Genomic DNA, 26,712 nt, shown 5'->3' on the forward strand with positions numbered 1-26,712 from the left:
CACCTGGAACTTTCTTCTGGGTCTTCAGAGTTACACACAGAGTTAGCAGTTATTGCTGGCCCAACTGTGACATGCTCCTCAGTGGATTGACCCTCAGCCACAGCTGGATGAGCAGATCCTCCACCAAGTCACTGCTGACAGGGACTGCAGCAGGAGAAGAGCTGCATACCAGCTCACTGCTGATGAAACTCTGGGCTCCAGCTCTGTCCAGGTTAAATGATATGTCAGAGTTCATGATTTAACAAAGTAATCTGCAGATTTTGCAGTTCTTTAAAAGAGGTGCTCTTTGGCTAAATTGAGGTCAATGCAGGCTCAAAGCAGCATTAAATGATGCAAAACCTAATGAAAGAAGACAACACAAAAGTGGTTTGTACTTGGAGTGACTCTAAACAAAGTGACAAGATTTGAACCAGCTGGATCAAAAGCTGAAGATTGTAAGGTTGTAAAATCTTTGAAGGTTCTGTGATGTGATTCACTCACATTTATATGTGTTGTGCGTGTTTCATACTGATATCTCAAAGCACTTTAGGCTGAGTAACAATGAAATCCATTAACAGAGCAATAAATAAATAAAATACAAACAATTTAATTGTGCAGTGATTAATCATAACTCACTTCATGCATATGGGGGTCTGTGAATACAGATTTTAATATGGTTAAAACAGACTTAAATTGATTTTATTTGATTACTATGTTCTTTAAGAGCAAAGAGGAATAAGGCATACACTAAAAAGAAAGGTTTGAAGGGAGAAATTCAATCATATAAATAAAAATACATTTTTAATTCTTATTAAATGCAAAATGGTGTGCCTGAACTATTTAAAGGGCTAGTTCAAACAAATGACTAAAGTTGACCACATGTATGTTTCTGAAAATGTCCAACATAAAGCACAAAGTAAATGTATAGCAGCAGTTGTGCAGCATAAGGAGCGATACAGAGGGAGGAGCAACTTGAGCTTTTGTAATTTGTTCTATCACTTACATATTTTTGCACAGCAGTAGACTTGTTACTTCAACAGGACTTCAATGTAGACAACTCCTTTCTAATATAATGTTTGACTGTCGGATATCAAGTGTATAGTAATAATATACATGATTATAGGCTAATCAGAATAAATTGCTCCACTGTCTGAATTCACTTTTTTTTTTGCATCGCTATTTGTGAAATAAATTTGTTCTAGCGAGTATACTAATGCCTCAGCAATACTAAATGGTGTTGCAGTTTTGAGGTTTGATAGAAAGAGGCAGTCATAATATTTTTAGCACGTGCATTATCCAGTATAACACTCATGTCCCATTCAAATGCAGTCAAACCTTATTGTTGTAACTTCAATCTAAACTGAGAGTGGCTAGACTTTTTCTTTTAACTTTTGAGAACAGAAACGAGAACAAATGTGACACGTTCTTCTTCAGAATACAGATGTGGTTTAAGAGGTCTGTTATATAAACATGTGTTTCCACATCTTTTTTAGCATGGGCAAAACATGCTTGTCTGAATGAGTTAGCCTGCTAACACTGAGGCTTAATTAAATGTAATAGTCTAATTTAACATCAAATAAACATTCTTTAACAGATCTTAGTTGGTATGGCAGTGATTAAAAAGATAGTTTAAAGGAGTTGTTTATATTTATTTAAAAAGGTATTTTGGCCGCCTTCACTAGTTTGCCTTATGCCTGCTGGCCTAAAATCATAAACAGGTGTAAATTGCCAAATAGTGCAACAAACAAAATATTCTGTAGTTTTTACAATCTTGTATAATATTTCACTCCAGCACACAAATATACAGACACAGACATGGACAAAATTGTTGGTACCCATCTGTTAAAGAAAGAAACACCCACAGTGGTCACTGGAATAACTTGAAACTGACAAATGTAATAATAAATAGAAATTTATTGAAAATTAACTAATGAAAATCAGACATTTTGAATTTTGTTTCAACTGAATTATTTTTTTAAAAAACAAACTAATGTAACTGGCCTGGACAAAAATGAAGGTACCACTGAAAAAGAATGAAAATAATTTTACCATAGGGACATGTTAAACTAAGGTGTGTCCTGTAATTAGCATCACAGGTGTCTTGTAATCAGTCTGCCTGCCCATTTAAAGGGCGAAAAGTGGTCACTGTGCGTGCAGCGTGGAACACAACGACTTCAGTGTCAGATCCCACCATCTGTCGCTGATTGAGTCGAAGTGGACTTAACAGAAGACGGCCGAGGTGGACGCCACTGTTGAAAGCGAATAATAAAAAGTGAGACTGTTTGCAGACACACAAATGAAAGCTACAAAGACAAGAGCACTGTTCTTGGGCCGCTTTGCTGCAGCTGGCACAGGGTGTCTTGAATCTGTGCAGAAATCTCACAGCTATCAAGGTATTCTGGAGCGAAATGTGCTGTCCAGTGTCAGAAAGCTTTGTCTCAGTCGCAGGTCATGGCTCCTCCAACAGGATAATGATAATTCAAGTTATTTCAGTGACCATTGTGGGTTTTTCTTTCTTTAACAGACGGGTACACACAACTTTGTCCACGTCTGTACAGTATGTGACCTTGGCTTTAGCTTTTTCATTAGTGGCAGTATTATGCATTCTGATATTTTCCTATAGTTATTAAAATACATTGAGCAGACACCCTCTGTATTACTCCTGTCTTTGTGATAAATGGGCCTACTTCTGAGTTTCAGAATACAAATAACATATTTATGTGTTTTGTGGCCATATTGTTTTGAGACATTTGAACCCCATACCACAGCCAGAGTATTCTGTAGATGATGATTGCTCTTTGTTGCATTCTGCATTAAGCATATGTGTCTCTCTCATCTCTCGGTAGGATCTGCTAGTCGTCGTTGTATGCTGGACAATAATGGAGTTGCTTTCTGGGGTCCTCCGAGCTTCGCCAGATGCGTCTCACTTGAATATAGATATTTACATTTATCTGTAAGTTACCTTTAACAAATGTGTACCACAAAACCCACAACTCAACTCTATGCACTGATTGTATTTTTTATAAGGAACAGCAAAAAAAAGATGTATGCATTCATCCAGTCTGCATCATTTAAGCAGACTGAACCCACCTTCAGTCAAACCTATCTGTCTTCTTAGTGAATCATATTTTTCAAGTTATTCTGTCTATGCCTCTGTTTTTTATCTATAATGTACCTCTCTTCAACTATCTTTGTTTTTTTTTTGTTTCTTTTTTTTAAAGTTTACTCAAAATTGCAGAGTGTCTTTACTCAAGGCTTGCTGCTATCTCTAATTAGCTTTTCCAGAGCTTTGTGCTCACACTTATCAATTAATGAACAGAGCTAATGAATGTGTTCATCAGTGAAACTGTTTTTCTGCTCTGTGAACTTCAACCTTTTCCATCTTCTCGATGATGGCGGAAGGAGATGGGGGTCAGGGATTGTGCATGATAGAGCTGATTGCACTGTTAGCTTCTGTTCCAACCTTTCATTAATACCAGGAGTCAGTAATTAATTTTCTGTGATTGCTGTGATGTTCTGTTCCTCCAGCCTCTTTCCTCACTCTCTCTCTCTTCCTCTGCACGTCTCTCTCAGACACACACACACACACACACACACACACACAGGCTTGCTTTCTGTATCTTTTTCTCTGAAGTGATGAGATCCCGTTTCTGTCTGAAAGTGCTGCTAGGCTTCATTTTGCTTGCCTATTTTAAGCACGAGCACCAAAAGAAGAAAAAAAAAAAAAAAAAATCCAACCATGTACATATATACTCCTGTCTTGAAATATCCCCGTCGGCTCATATCCAAAACATTCCTGTGATTTCTTTGTCAAAACACAGTCTCAGATGTTGCTATTTCTGACAGTTTTCCAGCTACGTAGTTTGAGTAACAACGTGTGCAACAGGAAAGGGTTTACCTGTAATCATGAGAGAGAGGAGAAAACCAACACTTCTAAAATCCTCTCTCCTCTTTTTACACAATAGTTACGAGAGCATCTCGCGAAGGGTCAGAGGATCGCGGCTATGAAGGGCATGTCTCAGATCGTACGGAGTCTCCTGGAGCTTTTGCAGAGAAGGAGCTACTACAGTGGCGACCTTCTCTTTTCCACGGAGATCCTGCGAAATGTGACGGACACCTTCAAAAGAGCAACCTTCACCCCAGATCCCGACGACGTGCAGGTAGGCAAAGCCTCTCAGCGTTTGCCCGGAGCCCTCTAAAAACACCATCAAATAAATAAATAAATCACACACGGTGTCACACACACACACACATAGTCACTTAAAACTAAATTTATTCCATCCGCAGCTTTACTTTCTATTGCACGGGGTGTGCATAACAATTAACTACAGCTGCACAGTAGCTATGGCCTCACAGGGGGATTTTTTAGCAACATTTTTCTCTTTCCACTGTCTGTAAGAGAGCAAAATGTTCCCGTCTCAGTCAATTATTTCACAGACATTATTTTTTATGTTTTTCAATATGCTTGTGTACCGCAAATGAATCAACTAGACTCGATTGCGAATAAGCTGCAGCTGCAGTAGTACTAACCACTGAGAGGTTATCAGCAGTTATTCGATATCCATTAATTAATTGTCTGATGGTTCCACTCTAATAACCGAGCACATCCTTTTTTTTTTTTATTTTACCCAGAAATTCTTCCAGATTGTCAGCCACATGTTGGACATTGAAAATCTAGAAAAATGGGAGGACGCCCACCAGGTAAAGCTTTGCATGTATGTGAATGTGTGGTATTTTGTGTGTTTGTGTCTGTTTCTATATACGTCCTTATCATAACAAGTGGCTGTCTGCCACACTAAGTGTCATAAATGGATGTTTTGTAATTGTGTGATGGAGAGTGGGTTTGACCATACTCTATATTAACTTTTCATTATTAGAGTTCTAAAAGCACACGGCGGTGTGTGTTTGTGTATGTGTGTGTTTGTGTGGTGTGTTTGTGTGTGTGTGTGTGTGTGTGTGTGTGTGTGTGTGTGTGTGTGTGTGTGTGTGTTTGTGTATGTGTGTGTGTGTGTGTGTGTGTGTATTTGTCTTTGTACACACTTTGTATGTGACACAGTGTGATACCTCTGCAACAAAGTGTGTTTACTTGCCATCTGGACATAATAAAAAAAAAAAAGGCAAATATAATATTATATAGCACTTGGTTACAATTTACAGCCCACGAACACATTTGGTAGACTAGATAATGCAATGAATAGAAAGGTACTGTATCAGTGGATGAGACATGTCTAATAGAAGAAGGTTGGCTGTGGGTTATAATTGCACTTATGACATCATTCTGCTCATCTTTCTATTTCATCCTTCCATCCAAAGATCGCTCCCGGTGCTGCTTTGCTGATGAGGATATTGGAAGATTTCATCCACTTCATTGGAGAGAACCAGAAGCCTTTTCAGAGTTTTCTAGTGGTTACCAACAACCTCAGTAAGGGCCACACAGTGCTGTCAAATCACACGGCCTACAAGATTATTTGTACACAAACATCTGGACCGCCTAAAGTGCTGTGCAAAAGACTTAAATGGCTCAACATAGTTAGATCAGCTGAAGGTCCAAAGGCATCTCTGAGGTCCTGTGTCAGGTCTTTTCTGGACTTTTTCCTGTTTCTTAAGGACATGACTTTCAGATACTGTTCATCTGATGTTGATAGGTTTATAGGTTTGCCACTTCTTCTTTGCCCTCCACTTGTCCAGTTTCCTGAGTCTTTATAAGGACAAACTGCACAACATGCTAAGACATGCCGAGCATTTGCTAAATAGCTCTTTGGGAATAACCTTGTCAGTCCAAAAAAACCCTAATTTATGTCTGTCAAACTGCATTATTTCTGGGCATTTTTCATAGATTCAACTAAAAAACATTGGAAGCAGATGGATGGATGGATTACTGAATGTGTTTTTGCAGCAGGCTGCTAGTAACAAAGCCCCTAAAAACAGAATTTAAAATGGGTTCTTTGCTAAGTCTTTACAAGGAAGTCTAACTCCTTGGAAGCAAAATAAAAAGAATAGAAGAGTGGCTCAAGACTTTTGCACAGTGCTGTATTTTGTCGTGGTTAAAATATGGTTAGGAATTCTTTTTACTAGTACTGATCCTGAGTTAGATTTAGATATCTTTTCAGTCATATCCAAGTCTGACTTCCAAATTATTTCAAATTATTTACAACACTTTCCACTTTAAAAGATGGCTGTTTTTTTTTTTGCCCAGTAGCTTTTATTAGTTAGATTTTATTAGTTTAGCTTCAGCTTTAACCAGTACTCTTTGTTTTTTTGCCCCAGTTTTTTGCTGCAGTGAGTTTTCAAGTGTTTTGGGTCTGTTGTTTTTCCAGTGGTAACCATTCAGAGAGAGCCAGTGTCAGCGGTTTCCAGTGATATTAACTTCCCAATGAAGGGCCGGAGGGGGATGAAGGACTGGGCCAGGACAGCAGAGGATAAGCTCTACATCCCTAAAGAGGTTTTCAACATAACAGCTGAGGGTAAGGAAATTAAGAAACATAGCATCTTCACTGACCGGGGTTGATCTAAACTTTGAGCTATTTGTTACATACAGTATATGTTTGTGTTAGGTTGTCAGGCCAGCCCTTAAATGCCAGATCAACTGTATGTGTTTCTTTGGGTTTTTCTAGAAAGAGTTATTATGCAGACAAGCAGGCAATGGAAGGATTGATGCCAGCACACAAAATTGCTTTTAAAGATAGGAAACATAAGGCCAAGAAGTCTTTCATTGCCTATACTTAAACATAAAGTACATATGTTATAGTTGTAAATCTTGCTCACACCCTTACCCGACTCATGGTTTCTTAATCTAAGGTCAGATCAGCTTGCTGAGAAGAGCTTCCCCTGCGTGAATTCTCATACTCAGAGATGTTTCTCACTGAAGCAGATAGGTTTCTCAGGGGCGTTAAAGGGTAGTGCTGAGAAGGATTTGGACTGTAAAGAGGCCCTGGAGGGCTTCTCAAGAATATGCCAGTTTTTCATCTGTGAAGAAGTGTGTTGCTTCCTCTTGAGAGCATCAAGTCTCGTGCAATTTTGAATGTCTGTTCACTTTGAGCAGTACAAGAATGTTGACTGTTTTTACTCTTAGTTGTGTTTTTTTTTCCTTGTGGTTTCAAGTAAACACAAATGCCAAGAAATAAAGAAGAAGGAGGATGATGCATAGATGATGCCAGAACAAGACAGAAGCTAAATTTGTAAAGTAGAAACAAGAGGATGTTAAATAGTAATGGTTTGTAGTAGATATAGAAATACAGAGGCAGATGCTATCCTCTACCAACAAAGGCAAAGGTCGCTTCCCACAGGAAATTACACTGGCAGACTTTCTGTCAGACTTCCCCATCCCCTACCTAAATTAAAGTTCAGAGAGGCTGCGGGCCAAGCGAGCAGAGCTTCCTCTGACCTCTGACTTGCACTGATGACACAAACTCCCTTTGATTGGTGCTCAAGAAATCCTGTATACTAACCTCAGGGCATGTCACCTCTGTTACTTTATTGTGCACCATGTATTACACTTATTCCTAACCACCTAGCATATAGCCTACAAATTCATTTTCCTCTATTTATGGATTCAGATTCAGATATCTCAGAGGATGAATAGTCGGTGTTAAGCTGGATCAGTTTAATGCTGTTGCGTTGCAAAGTTTTCACCTTTCTTGCTCTCCTTGCCATTTCATTCGAAGCTACTTTCCTGTTTTTATCCCGTTTTTCCCCCCATTCCTGATTTTTCTTTCTTGTCCATTATACTCATTATTTGTGATGGTGAATGTTTTGTCTCTTGCAGCGCTTACTGTGCCATAAAAGTGACCAGCTGCAGTACAGTTACACTGCGAAATTCAGTACATCCATTGCCATTTTAGCATACACTATTTGGTAAATTGTTTCATCCAAACTGCATATAACTTTATGAGTTACGAAATTATTAGTACTCTTTGCCCTGTGGGAACTCTGCCACTTCCCATTGGCAGTTCATGAGTTGAGGTCTTCAGCTGATTGCTATCAGTTTGTTTGGTTCATTTACCCTGTAATGAGAGCCTATCTCATATGGACAGCTTAAACATGCTCATAAAGGCCTGTTGGCACCATTGTGTCTGTACGTGTGCACGGTAGTACGCATACACACAGCCAAAGATAGGTTCATGAATCGCTTCAGCGGGCAGAGGCTGGGACTGTTCTTCACTGATTTCCGAGGTGACAAACTTCCATTCTCTCCCCACTGTCTCGTTTTCTCTTGCCATCACACATACGGGGAGCACACTGTCTCGCAGCCATGAGCACACATTGATCCACACATACAAGTCAGCAGTGGCTTCATATTTCAAATACACCATTGGTGGTTCATGCAACTTCCTTCTTTGCTCTTTTGCCTCTTACGATTCTGGCTCTCAGTATGCGAAATGGAGCTGGTAATGTGGTGATTCATGGGGCATCAATTGAAGCTGATACCCAAGTTGTTTAAAATAACTAGTTTGATATGTTAAGAAATACACACTCTCTCAAAAAGAACGATATATGAGGAACAATACCACTTCTGTAATTGTGCATCAAATCATTTGTTTATTTAAAAAGAAATTCTCAGAAATGCAGGTATTGCACTGGCAGGGTTGTGCCATCTTGACCCTCACCCCCTCTTTTGTAGCCATACAAACAAGTGCTCAAACAAATGATGTATATCAGTATATAGTTTGACTGAAAGCAAGTACTTGCCTGGAACTGCTATTTTGCTAACAGGATTAGGGATTTACAGGCAAACTCAATAAGCTCGTTGCAACAGCGGGTTATGCCACGGATTATTATGAGCACAAGTCATACCTTAATTATCTACTGTAGACTGGAGTAAACAGATGAGGGGCTAAATCTATTGGAAGAGAAGACACCAAGGATGGAGGCAGAGACAGAAAGGCCACAAGTATTCTTAAAGACAGGAAACATGGAGTCATTTTCCATTGTTGGCAGAAGCTCGGAGTGGGAACTGGTAATTCCGCAGTTGAAAAAAAGAGTCGCATCTTCGAATTAGATGATTCCAGTGTTGAATCTGCAGGAAATGATTTTGCAAACTCATAAAAATGTTAATCTAAATTTCATTTTTCCTGCTGAAAATTGACAAGAATAGGCTCATGGTGACTTGATTAAAGGCTTGCTTCCACATGACCAAAAAAAAGTAATTAAAATATGTAAAAAAAAAAAGTATGAAAGGTATTATCATTTGTGTTGCCAATCAGTAATAAATAATAGCTCTGCTTATTTTCCTTGACCAACCATTTGCCAAGATTAGAGTGGTAACTGTTCTAGGCAGCTGCGTTCTGTGATTATTTTTGGAACTTTGAACCAATGTAGCTCATCTACATAACCCTGCATATTTGCCAGTAAAGCCTTTTTTTCACACAGCAGATCAGTATGGCTCTTTGTGGAAATGTTTTGTGTGATTTGGGTGATGAGGACACTGCCTGGACTGAGTGTGCAGCAAATATGCACCAGAATATTATGCGTTGTTTCCAAATTAGCGCCCTTTAAATTCACGCACTTAGTACTAGAATGTCGCCAGGGTAAAGACCATTCACTGTCTTATTCACCTGCATTGGATGTACACTTCCACTGGGTTATGTCTAGAAAAGTTGCATCAGTTTACAATTTGCTAGAATTTTAAAAAAATTGAGTAACTTAGAAGTTAAATATAAAACAGTTAGTGGTAATATTAGCATCACTGAACCAAAGAAGCCTGAGCCTGGTTAATATGTTCATCTGAGTAAAAGTCAACACTGTATCTGCTGTGAAAAATACACAAGTACAGAGAATTCAGGACAAAAGATGAAGAGTAGCGAGCTGTTTGGATCGAGCTTTCGTCCTTTGATTAAACCGCTAAATTATGACTTAGTATCAACTCCAGGCATATCTTTTCCTGATAAATGACATATTAAAGTTCACAGCTGGTGACTGGTGGTTTGCCATTTTCCTGGATTACAGCTGACCACCAATCATTTAGATGTTTAGCAAGGGCAGAGCGACAAAAAGTCTGTTCATGGGAAATTAGAGTTTTGTGATTGAGTGCTTTTGTGGTATTAATCATCCTCAAGCGTAGGAGTGCCACCCCCTCACATAGATTTACCATTTACCCATAATACATTGATTTTCTCATTTGCATGCCTTGGCAGACACTGTCCAATTAGGATCCATCAAACTCACAGGCTTTCTCATGCTGACTTTGATCTGTTTTTTGCCTCCTCGCAGTCTCACAATTGCGTTTTTTCCACAGTTGAGCTCTTTTTGTCTCTTCCTCTTTCTCTCCTCGTCTGTCTTTGCATAGCTATCTCTCTTCCCGAGTATTACCTCTTAGGCAGCAGGCAGACAGATTTCGGATGAGTCACCCAGTGTGTCTGATACCATCAGCCCCCTCTGTCTCTTCCTCTCCCCCTCTCTCTCTCTCCTGATGCTTCTCCATCGCTTTTCTCAGCCTAAAAGGGCAAAGGAGGGAGTGGCATCTCTCAACATGAACTCTTTCCCTCATACTTTTCCCCTCTGCTTCCTTCTGCCTCCTCTCACTTGAGACAAAGTGACATTTACAGAGGGACACTACATCTCCTTGGGAGCCCCTGCTCTTTTTGGCAAAAGAACACTGAATAGAGCGATAGAAGGCAAGGGGGTGTAAAAGAGGACTATTGAAAGGGGCGAAAAAGTTGAAAAGTGGGTGGAAGAATAGCAAAAACAACAGAGAAAGATAAGAGGGGTGTGTGCTGAGGAGGAGGAGGAGGAAATGAAGAAAGGGGATTTGGAGCCAACATGAAGTGAGAGGGACAAGGACAGTGTCTGAAGTTGTCCGACACACTGACTTTTCTTTATTCAAGTTTAGTGCATGTTGGTAAAAGACTTGGTTTTAGAAATGAGGCTTTGGTAGTGCAGCAGCTCTGGATACACCATATTGCTGAGCTACTATATGCGCTCAAAGGAAACACATAAAGTGTGAAGCCAGCATCTTGCACCTGACTTGCTTTTTCAGCTCAGAAGCATAATTTGGATATGGAATATGTAAGCTGCCAGAAACTTCAGGAAGGTGCTGCAATATACTGATAGAGCATGTTAGTGTCACCTTAAGAGTACATTTAAATGAGGCTGAAATCGCAGGCTGATGAGACAGGTAAATCTAATAATTTCTTTGATCAGTGCAGGTTCACTTACATTTAATTAGTGTGAAATAGCAACACTACAGCCTTTATGGCAAATTATCAGGCTTACCATTACATAAAGAAAAGAGGGTTTTTAGGTTTAAGCTAAGCTGTCATCATCCTAAATTTCTCCACCTTCCTCTCTCTTCCCACCAGACCTGCTGCAGTTATCTTATGATATACACATTAAACATGCTGCTCACTTAAAATGACACTGTAAACGTGGAAGGGCACGCACCGATGTGTCTGAAAGAGTTTATGAATGAAACAGATGAATAGTGAATGTAATCCAGGTTTCGATGAAATGTCAGGAGATCAACTTTGTTTCCTACAGCTGCATGCATATAGGTCATGCAGCGTAAACAGCATTAAATATTAGGAGTGATTCTGGTGACAAATTTTCTAGTCGTTTAAACAAGAGAACAAAATTGGACAAGTTGACTTGTCTAAAAGACAGAAAAACATTTAAAAGTGAGTACACTTTAGCACACGGACAAAGTTCAAAATTGGCCAAAGAGATATTTTATCTGAATTATTAGGAGACATATGAAGCTGTTAATCACATTCTTTATGAATCAAATCATATTTTTAATGTTGCTGAAATGTGCGTCACTTTGCGCTGTGTATAATGTTGGAAATATATAGTTTGCTTGATTACAGTAGTTTGCTAGCAACAGTAGCTTTGGTTTCCTCCATGGTAGCATTAACACTGCAGAATATGGTCACAAATGGCTTTGGTTACTTGGTTGTATTTCAGTTTGTTCTGACAAAGCGGACATACAGCCGCGCTTTTATTGGTTTTTTTTTACATCAAAGTATTGCATAACCGCTGGTTTGCACCACGTGGTCTGCTTAATTTCCCTTTCATTCACAGAGATTATGAGTGAGAGGGCATCGCAGCCATCTTTCAGGGCTGCAGCCCGTCCTAACATCTTTGAACTGGTACATGCCGTTGTACATTAATAAAATAAGAATAATAGCTTGAACTGACTAGTATTTCTGGCACTGATTAGCAAGGGCAACATCTAGTTGACTAGTACATCTCTATTACGTGAGGGTCTCCAAAGCAAGAGAGCAGTTACATACGTGACACAGCGGCCTAAAGTTGAGTCCTGACAGGTGTCACAGGGGTCACAGGGGTCACAGGTGTCATGCCATTTTCATTGTACTCTTAGCAGCAATGTGCAGCCACTCAGGAGTTTAAGCACGGCATTCTAGTCTAGAGTTGTTTGACTTTTTGTTTGTAGAAGTAAAATGGCAAATATGGATTATTTTCCATTTGCCTCAAGCTCTTTTTGTTGTCCTGAAAATTTCTTAGTATTTTAGTTTTCAGCAACAAGTGCTTTTGAACAAGATAACAAAGGGTATAGAGAATGAATGGTCAGATTGGCTGAAAGATTTGGAGTTGATTTTGAAGATGATAAAAACCATACCATCTCTTTGCTATGATTTTCTTTTCTTTCAGAGCAAGAAGCTGAGACAGAATCTACAATGTACTATGTCATTGGAGCCATTTTGTATAGGACACTGGGCATCATTTTGCCTCCAGCAACGTGAGTACTTAATTGTTCTTTATTGTTATTAAGGGTTTAAAACTGTATTTCACTTCTTATCTTTTCCGTGTCCTTTCTTTTACCTTTCTGCAACTCTTTTTTCCAGCACTTTGTCCAATTTTTCATCTGTCTTGTACTTTCTTTTTCTTTTTTAGGTTTGTAGTTTTCATTCTTGCTACAGTCCATTTCTATTTCTGTGCCCTTTCTTCGTTTTTTCCTTCCCTCCTCTCAAACTTCAGCTTCCAATTCTCCATGTCTTTTCTTCTCGTTTATAGCTCTACTGCTTCTCTTCTGTCATTGTGTCTGCTTACTTATCACACTTATCAAAAAGCACACTTCCCTAGATGTTTTCCCCCCTTCCTTTGAATTGTCAGTGTATTTTTGGAAGCGTGCAGTGGGCTCGGATTGGGTGCGGGCCTAATGGGTCCCAAAACTTACATAGAACATGCAGTAATAGAAGTTAGAAGAAATCAGGAGGTTGTGAAAAAGGCCATTGTGATATGATGTTTGTGCTGGCCCTAGGCCCTTTTATTCAGGTCACTGCTCTTGGTTGTGGATTAGCTGGATCTGTTAAAACCCTTTTCCCTCTGTAGCCCTGCTGAATGCTAATGGGCGCAGCATTCTGTTTTTAGTCAGGCGCTCTCCTTTCCTCGCCTCCTACTAGTTTGTTTTGGTTATTCCTTTGATTTGTGTTAATTTATCTATTTATTTTTGGTCACTGTCCAAAATGATCCGATCAGCTCCATCTTGAGCATACACCAACATTGTCTTTAAAAAAAAAGATAACAATAAAAAAAAATTATGTTTTTGCAGTCCCCCTGCGGTGATTAATTCCAAAATCCTGACTGTGACAATACGACCGGAACTACGACCCAGTGAGCCCGTGGTGGTAGTGGAGCTCTCACCGCTATTAAATGTAAGTATATAAAAAGCTGTTTTCTTTTCTTTGGCAACTAGGACCACTAAGCTTCTATTTCGGACCACTGAGCATGTTCTAAATCTTCAAAAGTGAGATTGTTTCATAAGCAAGAATGAAGGAATGAAGAACATCATTTTTATTTTCCTCATCTAAACTTTCCCATAAGTAAATACAAATTAAAAAAAAACATCATTCAAAGTAAATTAAATGTTTTCAAGTGCAAGGGCTTGATTTTTTATGCTAGTAGAATGAATAAGTATTCACCAAGTAAACAAATTTGTTTAAGGCTTTAAGAGAATCCTGTTCTCCCAGCTGACCCATGTTTTCTAAGTTCAGATGAAGCTCAAAGTGCTGCATGCTATAAAGTGCCACAGTGCTTGGTGAATTGCCGGAATAAATGCAGACCTTTTTGACTTTCCTATATCGCAATGTCTCCCGGTACCGATTCAGTTTATATTACATCAGAGTGTGTTATTATAACGACTCGTGGGGTGTATTTGGTGGAAAGGACTAAGTGCTAGTTTAATGAGAAGCATGCTTCACGACCTCGACGTGATGCGAGTTTCATTGGGCATTTTGCTGTGTAAAGGTGGACATAGTTGTGAAGATAATGTTAAATGTTTAATGGCTCCCTCTGGACAACACAACAGAAACACACACACACTATAAATAGACACAGACATGCTAAAATCTTTCAGTGAAATCAGTCTCTTGCTGTGTTAACCAGGACTTGAGGGTCAAAATTATTGCACAGTTTCATTAAAAAGACCTAGTACTCATTCTTTATTCCCTGCGGCTTCATCTCCCTGCCGTAAACCACTGATTCATTACATAACTTTCTTTATATGCCTTTATCTTCCTTTTATTCTGCTTTTTAACACTTTTGGCAAAGCAAAGGTATTGCAGGTTGCACACCCTCTGTCTAGCAGATGATGTCTTAATGCTGATCCGTGCATGCTGCTTTGTACTACAAACCGGAGGTTCCCACTGAGGACAGGCACTTACCTGGCACACAGCACAGGGCTGCCACATATAGTAAATGATCATATGTGCACCCTAAACCAGTGGATAAAAGGCCGTTGTTACTCTTTTAAAAATGCTCTTCATTTGTTTAGAATTATTCTAAATATACTGTGTTTAAAACCTATATTGGTTTGGGGTATGAATGGGAGGTGTGTTTATTGGAATGAAACTCTGCTCTATATTTCCCATTAATCAACTGAATAGCCTGAAGTTAAAGAAGAAAGTTAGAAGTTAATAAAGTTACTATTAAGAGGAAAATGTGAATTAGAAAATTATTAAAACTATACCATAAGATGAATACATCTCACAAGATTACAGAAGAGCCATCTATCCATCTATTTTCTTAACTGCTTATCCAGACTTTGTCACAGGGCAAACAAAGGGCTGGACAGTTCACTGGCCAATCACATGGCTAAAAGGGGAAAACATGGTTCTGTGGCGGTCCTACACATAGCCTACTGACAACTATGCAGATGTTGTATACATATTGTAGCTGTTTATTGTCACCAGGAGGCAGTGTCACAAACAATCAGTCTGTGGGCCGCTCTTGTTTGTGCTGTTGTTGGTCCACTGCAGCCGCCATCCGTGCTCCTCACGCTGTATTTTTTGATCTTTGATGTTTTGTCGCCAATCGATGTCCCCATCGTCGCGAGCTCCGCTGTCGCTCCCTTCCCCTTTCACCCTACATTTGACCTACACACAGCGTCATCCACGTCGACCTATGTGTTTTTGTTTTGGTTTTTTTGGAAGACCAGTTGCAAAGCCTTTGTGTAGCCTCTACAGAGAGATATAAGCACACACTCTCGTGGGCAGACTTATAACCAATTTGATATCACCAGTTAACATAATAAGCATGTTTTTGGACCTGGAAGAATCCCACAGAAACACATTCATAAAAACAAACACACAGAAAGGCCCCAACTGAGGTTTGAACCAGGCACCTTTCAATGAGGTGAGAGTGCTAACCACAGCACTGCTCTGATTTCATTTAAAATGTAACCAGTACTCAGGGTTTTAATCAAAGCCACACAATTCTGTAATTGCTACTTGAAATTAATTTGGCTTTTAGCAGCTCCTGAATACAAAATACAAGAGAGAATTTTAAAAGGAAGTTCAGCAACTTCATGTCTTTGCGGATTAAAATAGGTTGTATTTATGATAGAACTTCATGAAGGTGAGAGATCCGGCTAAGGCAACCTTTAAAGGTTACCTTTGGATTGAGTCAGCTAACCAGCAGCCAGAGATCTATATGTTATCTCTTGAGAATAAGTGTAACTCAAAATGTCTTTAAAACACATTCCAAATTCTGTAACAACAAAAATCTACATGTTCCTCTTATCAGTTATGCCATTTGATATGAACATACAGCATAATTAATATTTTTTCTTCATGAGGTCAGGATATACTGTCTTCTGTAGTTGTGTGGACTTTGGCCAGTGTAGAAACATCCAGCTGCTACAGCAGTGGCCTGGCAACAGCTGCCTCGGGCTTTAGTCTCATAGGAGAGCGTTAGGGTCTCTGTGCTGGGTCATGTCTTCACTGAGAGGACATCTGCTCCAGTCAGACTCCCTATGTATCTCCCCGGTGTCCTAGTGTGTGTGCGCATGTGTGTGTGTGTATGCGTCTTTAATGGTGGGTAGAAAGCAGGAGGCCAGAAAGCCCCATGTCCCTGCAGTAGACCATATGCTGAGTGTTACACCCCTCCTTCAGCCATCCTTAATGTAGCCTTTTAAATTATGAAAGAAAGTTCTGGCTACCTTTATAGAACTGAACCTTAAGCCTTCCTGGTAATTTCACTATAATCTAGGTCATTTTTGTCAGTCAGAAAGCATCATCCTGATTTCTCCATTTTATATTCTAAACCTATGATCTGCAGGGCTTTTAAGACTCCCTCAACCAGAGTGGTCATGTTCTGTTACATTAGCTCATTCCATCTTATTAGCTTATCCTATTCACAGCCAATATTCATTACTACATATAGCCTAGAATACCTTACAGGTAACTGCTGTTCCTTTCAAGAGAAAAAAAAAAGACAGAGCATTTAAGGTAGATTCAGCTATTGCTGTCCATGACTGCCACTGTTAGAATCACAGACACTCTTTTCTCCCTTTGAGGACCATCAGTTGAGCAGATGCTGTTGTTATGCAAGGTATCAGTGCTAAAAAGGAGGCAGACACCACGGGAGTGAACAGGTGTCAATCTCGCTGTAGCAAACAGTCCAATAGGATGCTCGTTGATTGATAGCTGAATGCCACCAGAGCTCCCCATGCTAATGCACGCCCAGAGACATCTAAAGTCGGTCACGGCGGTCTGCATGTGAGGCTGAACAAAGCACTGTCATCCATCAATCTGTGTCACCCAGTCTCTGATCCTGAGTATATAAATGTTGCATCATCCTGTCCTTTCAAGTCCAGTCATGCAGAGATCCCTGGATGCACTGATTCATTGGAGATCAGTAATGAACTGTTCAGAGAAGAATGGATGACCTTGCCTGTGGAGGAATAAATCCTCATAATTCAGGCTAGAATGTGTATCACCTCTTTTTCTCCATTTTTGCCAATTTAAAGTATAGTTAATAATCAGAAACCGTTTTAACTCAATAAGTAATTTCTTCAATTTTCCTCAGGCTACAGTGAGACTTAAGATCATATCATTCTTTTTTATAATGTACACATGTACACTGGCTGTAGGCTTACTGCTATAATCCCCTTTGCCATAAGGGGGAGCTCAAAGGCAAAGTGCCTAATGCAAGAGTCAGGAAAGACCAACATAATGGTACATTTTCCTCTACACCAACCCAGGGGAATAACAGCATTTCAGTTGTGGGTACTAAAATTGAGGCCTGACACCTCTTACCCCAAAGAACCATGAAAATAATTTTGATAAGGTGTCAGTTTGAGGGTTTTTATTCTTTTGATTGAGGCATAAATGGTTACAAACCACTCCTCACCAAACCATACACACAGTTTGAAAGCCATTGAAAAGTAATCAATGCAGAGATCACTGAAGATCTCCAGTGAAACAAGTTATCAGCTGGTTAAAGATATCGATCCCATGATTGACTCTTTGATTAAGTCATGGCGAGCCTTCACCACTGAGTGAACTTCAGCTTCAGTGACTAAATGGATTATGAGTAAGCTGGGAACAAATCACCAGCATTCAGTTACTTTGATTTTGCTGATTTTAACTGCAGCTTTTACGTTTGGCGCATTGGTGAACCTTTTCACACTGTTAACGTGCCAGTTGTTCAGTTAATAACCTTTCACTTCATAATTGTTTACATTTACCTTACTACTTTGTGCTGCGGTTGTACTTAAGTAAAGTATTTTAATGTGTTTTAGCCTACAGGATCTTTATGACCACAGTTATTGTCCGTGAAATGGCTTGTCTTTTGTCATCTCTAAACCTCTCAATTTACAGTTCACACACCGTTTTTCTCTTTCCGCTGCAGCAGCAGCAGCAGCTATTTGCTGCGTTGTCCTCTGACAAAGACCCTTTTTCCATCTCTCCCTCCTGTCGTTTATCTCAATCCTTCTCTTTCATTGTCTGTTTACTTCTCACCATCACCCATGCTGCATCATTCTTTCTCCTCTGGCAATGAGCTATTCTGTCTTGTCTCTTTGCTGCCTTCTCTCTTGCTCATCCTTGACTGGCAATAACAGCTTATCTTCTCCCCTCCCCCTCTCCCCCCTCTGTATCTTCCAGGGTACATCAGATCCTCAGTGCGTTGTCTGGGACTATGGAAACCCGTAAGTTAGTCAGTGACTCTGACACTTGTGTAAATGCTGGTGTGTACAGTGCAGCAATACATGTCTGTCAGCGTGTATGCGTGTCAATGTTTATTTCGCGTGTGTGCTCATGCCCAGTCAGATTCATTTTATTAATGAACTGAGAACATTGTAATGAAGTTCTCTGAGTTTCTGTTAATTAAATTAGTCAGTGGGAACAAACACCGTTATTTCAGTGCCGCTCACAGTTCAAAAGAAGGCTCACTCAGAACTCCTCTGTGGGTGCAGCTTTTTCTTTGTTGCAGTCCTCTTGTTTAGCATTTACCTTGTTGGCAGTTTCATTTGCATTTCTTTATTTCTTAATAGACATTCTGTTTAACGCGGACTGCAAATACTGTATATCATCAGTATCCTGGAGTGTTCAATCTAAGTAGGCCGGATATGGATATGGTTTGCTCTGTATCGTGGACTAGCTAGTGAACCAGAAAATATAAACCAGCACAATTGATCGTACTGCGGTTATTATTAACCCACATATTGATTGATAACCTGTCAATACCAAAGTTAAACATTAATCTAGGCTTTGGTTTCAGTTCATGGCCTGCTATAGTTAAAGTGCATAGTTGCACTTTAAGTATAGCAAACCTCAATCTTTTTCTAATTTAGCATGTTTTATTGCATGGACATCACTGGGAGAATGTGTAATGCAGTGTAGGTAAACAGGTATAGATAGATGGGTCATGTTGTTACTGTAGGTCTTGGACATTAATTCAGTATTTGAGCTATGACAGTGATGTTTTTGAGCTGGTATTCAGCATGAATAATTTTTGTTCTGGCTGTGAATAGTTTACTCAGTATTGCTTTTTTTTTTTTTTTTTTTTTTTTTTGTTAAGATTGGCACGTTGTTATTTTTGCAGAAAATAAAAGGTAGCCGTTAAGTGTGGTAAATCTGAACTAGACACACACTGAAGCACGTATTAAAGTCATTAAAAGTGAGCCCACTACCAACAGTTCCCAAAGCATAGAAAACACTTCATTAATGCAAGAAAATTCCAGTTCCAATGTTGCCACATTCATTCTCTCACAGTTCAGTAATTGCAGACCTGAGAATCTTTCAACCAAGTTTTCAAACTAATTAACATGTTTAAAACTAGTGTACTTTCATATTTATGTTAAAGAATTTCACATCCCAATTTCCTTCACAGAGAAATAGCTTTACCCAAAACATTGTAGACTGAAATTTAACATTACAGTCTCCTCTAGCAGAAGCTCTTAACCTTGAACCAGCACTAAATTTGACAAAACCAAGCATTGCTTTAGTTTAGGCAAGTCATGGAATCAGGTTCATGGCTCATCACACTTGAGTGAAAAATAGGATGTCAAGCTTCTTGTGACTAGGAAAAATTGGAGGTTGCACGGTGATTGCATACATTTTTTTTGCTGTCAGAAACAAACTGCAAGAAGTTGCAACCTGACAGATGACGGGTTGCGCGTGCAACACCTTCAGCCTCTGGGCATTCACTTTCGATCACAAGGCGGTTACGCAGGCCGACTGACTGGAAGCAACCTATCGCCAGACATTCAAGGTCTGACTTGGACTGACTGCAACTACTTTCAGACAGGATGGAGATGGTTTGCAAATTATTGCTGCCTAATTTATAAACACAGACAGATTGGCAACACATTGCAAACACTCTGAGCTGGTCTGCACCGATGGTTAAAGACCAGCTTACCTGTGATGTGTCTCTTTGCAATAGGGGACTCGACTCAGCTGGTTGACAACTGTCTGTATTCTGGTTATATTCCATAAAAAAAGCAAGGTTGTTGAGTGACTATATCACTTTACCATTAAATTGCAGTCATGCAGCAATGAAGTCACTTTTTGTTTCAAATCTACCATGTTCTGGCTGGACTCTGAGTGTAATTAGTTAATATGAATTTCTGTTTAATGTGAATTTCTGCGTACGTATGTGGCAACAGAGTTGCAGCAGATGGCAACAGATTTGCAGATTTTGCCAATTTATCAGTTGCTCACTGCATTATCACAAACAGATTGAATATAACTGCCAACTTGACCCCATTTAATCACAAAGCTAATAAGAGAGCGATTGCTTATCTTAGTGCTGTTTTATCGCCGTCTCGACACACCAAAGTCAATTTGAAGATAGCAACTGACTGTAACTGCAACTGACACCCCTCTGCACAACCGCAATCTGCAAGCTGATTCACAACCCACTTGCACCCCTGATCCTCATTGAATGTTGTATCTTACTTAATGCTGGGGGGTGTGCTGCTACTCTCCCCATCTTCAACTTTCTATGAATGTATATGGAAGGGCAATAAGGTGCAACAACAGAGTGATGTTGCCAAATATAAATGAGTACAGAGTGAAATATCAATCATCTTTTGACTATAGTGGTCCTGGCTGATCTGTTAAAGTGGTTAAATGGCTAGATAAATCTTATACAGTAAACTGCCATTAACCTAACAACCTCTGCATACTTACTTGCTTTTTATGTAGCTTTTAACCTTATCACATGGCCTTCATCATCAAATAAAGTTGAAAAGTTGAATTACTCTTTGCACTTTTGGGACTGCTCGTGACATAAGATTAAAAGTGAATCTGACCTGATTACAGATTGCCAATGATTATCATTGTTATTGGCCAATCCAAACCTTGTGATATAACTTTCTTTAAAATGTACTTGCTAATATAGTTGGGCTATATTTGAATATATATTCTTGGGAAATAGATTTGACACATGATGATCCCCAACAACCAAAAGCTTAAGAATTGAATTTGTCAGAGGGCCATCACCGAAGACCTTCCAGTGTAATGTGACAACAAGACGGATGACAGAAAATTCAGGTCAGCTCAAATTCTCCCTGGAGATCCCATTAGTTTACCCAGTTCTACAAGAGTACTCTCTAGTGACCAAAGCACACAATGGGAGTGCAGGTTTGCAGGGACAGGATAAGACATTGTAACTTATCAAAGTACCCCTCTCCATTAAGGTAGGAGAAGAACAATGCTTGGCAAAGTCAATTAACTAGCTGGCAGATTACAGCTGCAATCAAATTAAATTTGCAGACATGACGAGGGCAGAGAGCCAAGCAGAATATAAAGTGGTGAGATGGCAGTGATGTCAACCAATCAAATATGCATGCACCGGGAGGAAGCTTCGACATATTTGCCATAGATTTGGTAACACGCTTGCAGAAATATAAAGATGCACACAGACAAGCATCCTGACCGTGGCTGATGTGCCATATATAGTGATATAAATTTTTTTATTAAATAAATTAAAATGCTCTAGGAATATTACAATGCAGCACCATCCTGAGATAACGTTAGGCAGGCAAACTTGTATTAAATCAGCTCAACCAAAAAAATTATCCAACACTGGACACACTTAACTTGACGGAGCTACCCCCAAATTCAGCGCAAGCTATTAGCTCAGTCACGCAAGTAAAAATAGGACAGCAAAAAAATCAGTGGCTGCCTGGTGATTGTATAGAATTTTTTCACATTGTGTGACCAATTGCAGCTTGTGGTGACAAAATGGTTGCCCAGATTTTGAGGGTTTTACACACTCATGACCACTTTTGTTTGCAAGGTGATTGCACAGCTCACCTAATAGGAGGCAACTTTCCTGCAAACAGTTGCAGTCTGACTTGGACTGACTGCAATCACTCTCAGAGAGATTGGCAAAGTTTTGCAAATAATTGGTGTTTAATTTATAAATGCAGACAGATTGCCAACATGTTGCCAGCAGTCTCACCTCAGTTATCTCTCTTAAGTTATTTTTCTCCAGCAAAAAAAATAACTTAGATGAAATAACTTTATCTTATTGGATAAAACAGATATTTACAAAATGTAACTTTAAGGGCATAATTTGCAGTTGGAAAAGCTGTCGCAATATATGTTATTGCAATACTCAAAATGTCACACAATGTCAAAAATTGCAATAATATCATGAGTGAAGTATTGTGACAATATTGTATTATAGGGTGTCTGTGACATCAGTATTCTCAGTATTGAAATTCTCTGTATAAACAGCTTCAAGTTTTCACATCATCTTTGGGTGCACAGATGCGTCTAAGGAAATGTGTGACGCTGTGAAATGAAGGCAAGTGATATATTTCAACTAAAAGAAGTCAAAAATTAATTGCAAAATCTGATGATCAGTTGTACAATTTATGCACACAAACATCTGTAAATTGCTCAGAGAGCAGACAGGCAGACATACAGGGACCAACACGGCATCGGTCTTACTATATTTGTTTTTCTGTGCCAAACACGTAGTAACTTGATGGAAGATGGTCATGAGTGTGAGATTGATATGGGTGGAGAACTTGCTGTGCAAGGAAGGAAGGATAACATCTCTCTTATCCTGTCTCAGTAACTAGCCACGAGCTTTGAGGGTTGAGCAGGAGGCAGGCAAGAGGTGGAGAATGTATAGATAATACTGTGGAGGCAAGGCGGACGCAGCAGCAGCTGAACCAGACAGAGGCAGAAAAGAGGAGATGGAAAAAGCTTTGCCACATTGCAACCCGTATAAGGAGACTATATTTAGTGCACACAGATGCATCCATATTTGAAACACAGACTATATTCTCTCTGTACGCCCCCCCACCCCGCACACACACACACACACACACACACACACACACACTTAAAATGCCCACATTGATGATGTACTCTTACTTGGAGATTAGGCATCACACTGAGGCTCAAATCTGCAAAGCCTATTGTCATCCCCATCACAATGTTTTTCTGCAGTGGTGTTCTATTTAGAAATATGCCAACCATTTCAGCGGAAGCTCTCTCCCATTTGCGGCTCTCTCTCTCTCTCTCTCTCTCTCTCTCTCTCTCTCTCTCTCTCTCTCTCTCCTCTCTCTCTCTTCTCTCCCTTTTCTCTCTCTCTCAGCTGGCTAAGTTGGCCAACAGTGTGTGGCACTCACAGTTCATCTCAGTATTTATGTGTGAGTGTTTATTTATTTATTTAGCCCCTAACAGGCCCATATGTCGGTACCATCTGCCCACCCAAATCGTTGAGCTCGCCATCCCTCCAGTCTTCCCCCCGTGTGCCTGTCCCTCAACCAAGTCTCAACCCGCTTTCATTTGCCTTGCTGCCTCGAATAGAATCACATTACGTTACATTTAGCCCTCATAAAAGTTTAAAAGGGTTCAAAACTGAAAGCTCAGGTAAGCAAACGCAGCTATTAAAAATAGGATTGCGCGAACATGTATGGAGGCATCGTATACAAGGCACTGAAATAAAAATTGAAATGCTAAAGCAGTCGGTCTCGGCGTGGTATTCGACCTCCTCCTCTTGTTTCTTTTCTGCTGTCTCTTTCTTTGTCTACTTGAATACATTAACAGGTGTTCAGCTGGTCTTTGCTGTGGTTCCTGACCTTGCTTCTAGCATCTCTGGGTTTTGACCCTCACTCGAGGGGGGGTTCAGTCAGATATCCTGCTGAAGTGCTAACACACCTACTTCCACACACTCCGTCTACTGTGAAGAATGGGTTGCATTGCTGTGATTTTGTTAGATATTTGAAAGATTTACTGCCATCTGTAAAGTATACATTGCAACACTAAACCATTTATTTATGTGTCACTCGTACATTTCAGTTTCATTAGGTTTAGAAGCAATTTCCTGGCATAAAAATGACAAAAAAGAAATAGTTTGGATCATGGACATCTAAAAGGCATGAATAAGAAAAAAACCCAGCACTGAGAGATAAAATGTTATATATACTTTAGATAGCTGTGTGGTAGTAAGTAAGGTCATTTAATCCTCTTGCTAATCCCTACCAGTTCTCACCTTGATCGAGGAACAGTGGTTAAAGACCCAAGCAACCCACTCTGCCCCTCTGCCACCCATCACTGCCATAGAGTAATAAAACCCGGTGTGCAGTGCAAGTAGCTCTAACACCCCCAATCTGACACGGTAGATTGGGGCTTGCTTTGGGCTCAGACTGATCTGGCGCCACTATCGGCTTTGGCATTGGCAGGTCCCAACCTTAAATGAAGTAAAAAGTCAAAGACATATTCTGCACACTGCCAAAAAACTAGCGGGGCACAAATCTGGCCAAAGTGTAATCGCATTTACTTTACAGAAAGGCATGGAGGGAAGTAGCAACCTTAGCCAAGTGTATGACACTTTTAATTCTCATACTGGGAGCTTTGTCGCCTGTCAGGTGGCACCTATTACTCTCCTGTGAATCAAACAACCTAATAAATGAATTAAGGAATTGATTTAAGATACTATACAGTGTCCTTCATGAATATAACACTTACTCAAAAGTCCAAATGAGTATTACATTGAGTTATCATTGTACTTCTTAATACTGAAAGATTCACAGTAGACTGCTTTCAGTGACTTTCAGAATCTTTTTTTTTTTCATTATCTCCTGAAAAAAAAATCCTGCCTACGTGACCCTCTATATAAATTAGCTGCATGAACAGTGATGCTCCTCAACTTATTTAAGAAGACTTAAGCACAAATGGTGTTGATGTGTGTTAGCCATGTGATAGTCTCTTTCCATAGTGCAATCTAGCTCTAGCCCAGTGCATTCTGGGACACATGTTTATACCCTACTTCAACCTTAAGTAGGGTTGGCACAGGAAATAGATATTAATAAAAGAATGAAAGTGGTGGGCACTGTTATCCCTGAGATGGTCAATTAAATATAAATATATGAAGCTATGTGTATGCATAAGGGAAAAAGATATTATTTTACACTGTGTGCCAATATTAAGTACATTATACACCCACTTTATTCTGTTTTGTTTCAGTTTTAATTTACATTACCAGTCAAAGGCTTGGACACACTCCAAGCCTTTGACTGGTAATGTATGTTAGTTTTATTAAAGATAGTTTGGGATCTGAGGAAGAGTCATAGATTTAGCTAACAACAAGGTTTACTTACCTTTATTTTACTCTCTACCACAACAATTGCAAAATTTTCACTTGCATAATTATTATTTCCATTGTTGTTGCTGACGATTAAGTAGAAATACACACACATGCACACACACACTCACACACACACACAGGGCAGAGCCACCAGGAGGAGGGGTGGATGGCTGACATGGCTTGCTCCACTTTTCCATCTGACAGAGCAAAAGGGATCAAGACTGTGTCAAATAGCGAGTCAGCACGGGAAGAGGGAGTCAGCCAGGCTTATGTGGGCTCTGTCTCCATTGGCTATTACAGACATGGACAGGCTCACACTTCGTTTCCCCGACTATCACAACAGACCCCAGGGAGCGCGTTAACGTGGGAGTTGCAGTTCTTGGTGCATAAAGCTGGGGGGGTGGTACTTGTTGAGGACATACGGTTTTAGGTTTACTTTTGATGCCTTTAACTTGATTTTTTTGTGGGGTTGAGATCAACTCTAAGTAGGTGAATGTACAACTCTAGCTGTGGGGCAGTTGTCGGTAGCTTGTACGTAAGGAAGGTTCTGCTGTTTGGTTTGGGTGAAGAAGTTACATAAAGAAGATCTTGTGTACAACATTCATTAACATTTACTTCATGTGTTACTGTTATGGATTTCTTCATCATGTGACAAGTGACAGTGGAATGGAGGTCTGTATCTTAATATACCAACCTTTAGCTCGCATGCTTTTTCTCCTGGGAATAGTTTTTAGAGGAAGACAATGTTGGCTGTGATAGTGATTAGTGTTTGAGAGTTAGATTTGAGAGAAGTCTTGACTTGGGCTGACAGTTGGAATACATCACCTCTTCACTGCTGGACCTGTAAAGCGTGAGAACTAGTAGGTAAGTCGCACCTTTATCACCTTAAATCTATTCTAGGTCATATAGAGGCTGTGGTGTTAAGTTCTTCTGCCAATATGCACTGAAAATATGCTCTATGACCTTCTATCAAGTGCAGTATATTCCCTTATGTTTATCTTATTGACTTGCAGATTATCCTCTTTACTCTTCTGCTGGTGAAAGTAGGCTGAAAGGGCACGGGTGTTAGTCCAGTATGTGACTGAGAGTTGTCCCCATGGCATGATACTTAGAACATGTCCCTCTCTATGAGAACTCTATCTTCTAAAACCTGGCTCCAAGGAAATGCCAAAAGCTTTAATATATTTTTTTTTTCCAGCAGACAAAAATTAATAATCAACTTTCTGAAAGTGCCACATTTTTCGCAGATATGTGGTATGTCTGTGTTCATGCAGGATGAAGGCAGGCAGGCAGAATGGCAGACCATTTATGGCTGTAGTCAAAATCTGTATCTCTGCTTTTCCTGTTTGCTCACTAGCATGCACACCAGGAAGAAAGATAATCCTGGGAAAGAGGCTTATAAATTAGCTTAAGGCCAGAGAGAAGCAGATTTGGACAGTAGAG

General features: G+C 39.8%; 1 protein-coding gene across 1 annotated transcript in view; it reads left to right on the top strand.

Moving 5' to 3' along the window:
• Positions 1–26,712, top strand: part of adgrb2 (adhesion G protein-coupled receptor B2) — a 257,223-nt gene that overhangs the window by 155,873 nt on the left and 74,638 nt on the right. Inside the window, exons 8-15 of the mRNA XM_030740517.1 lie at positions 2,826–2,932; positions 3,945–4,139; positions 4,612–4,680; positions 5,293–5,401; positions 6,297–6,443; positions 12,586–12,673; positions 13,487–13,589; positions 18,321–18,364. Of these exons, the coding sequence (XP_030596377.1) occupies positions 2,826–2,932; positions 3,945–4,139; positions 4,612–4,680; positions 5,293–5,401; positions 6,297–6,443; positions 12,586–12,673; positions 13,487–13,589; positions 18,321–18,364 (862 nt within the window). The remainder of the gene's footprint in view (positions 1–2,825; positions 2,933–3,944; positions 4,140–4,611; positions 4,681–5,292; positions 5,402–6,296; positions 6,444–12,585; positions 12,674–13,486; positions 13,590–18,320; positions 18,365–26,712) is intronic.

Source organism: Archocentrus centrarchus, chromosome 11, assembly GCF_007364275.1.
Source record: "Archocentrus centrarchus isolate MPI-CPG fArcCen1 chromosome 11, fArcCen1, whole genome shotgun sequence".
Taxonomy (NCBI): domain Eukaryota; kingdom Metazoa; phylum Chordata; class Actinopteri; order Cichliformes; family Cichlidae; genus Archocentrus; species Archocentrus centrarchus.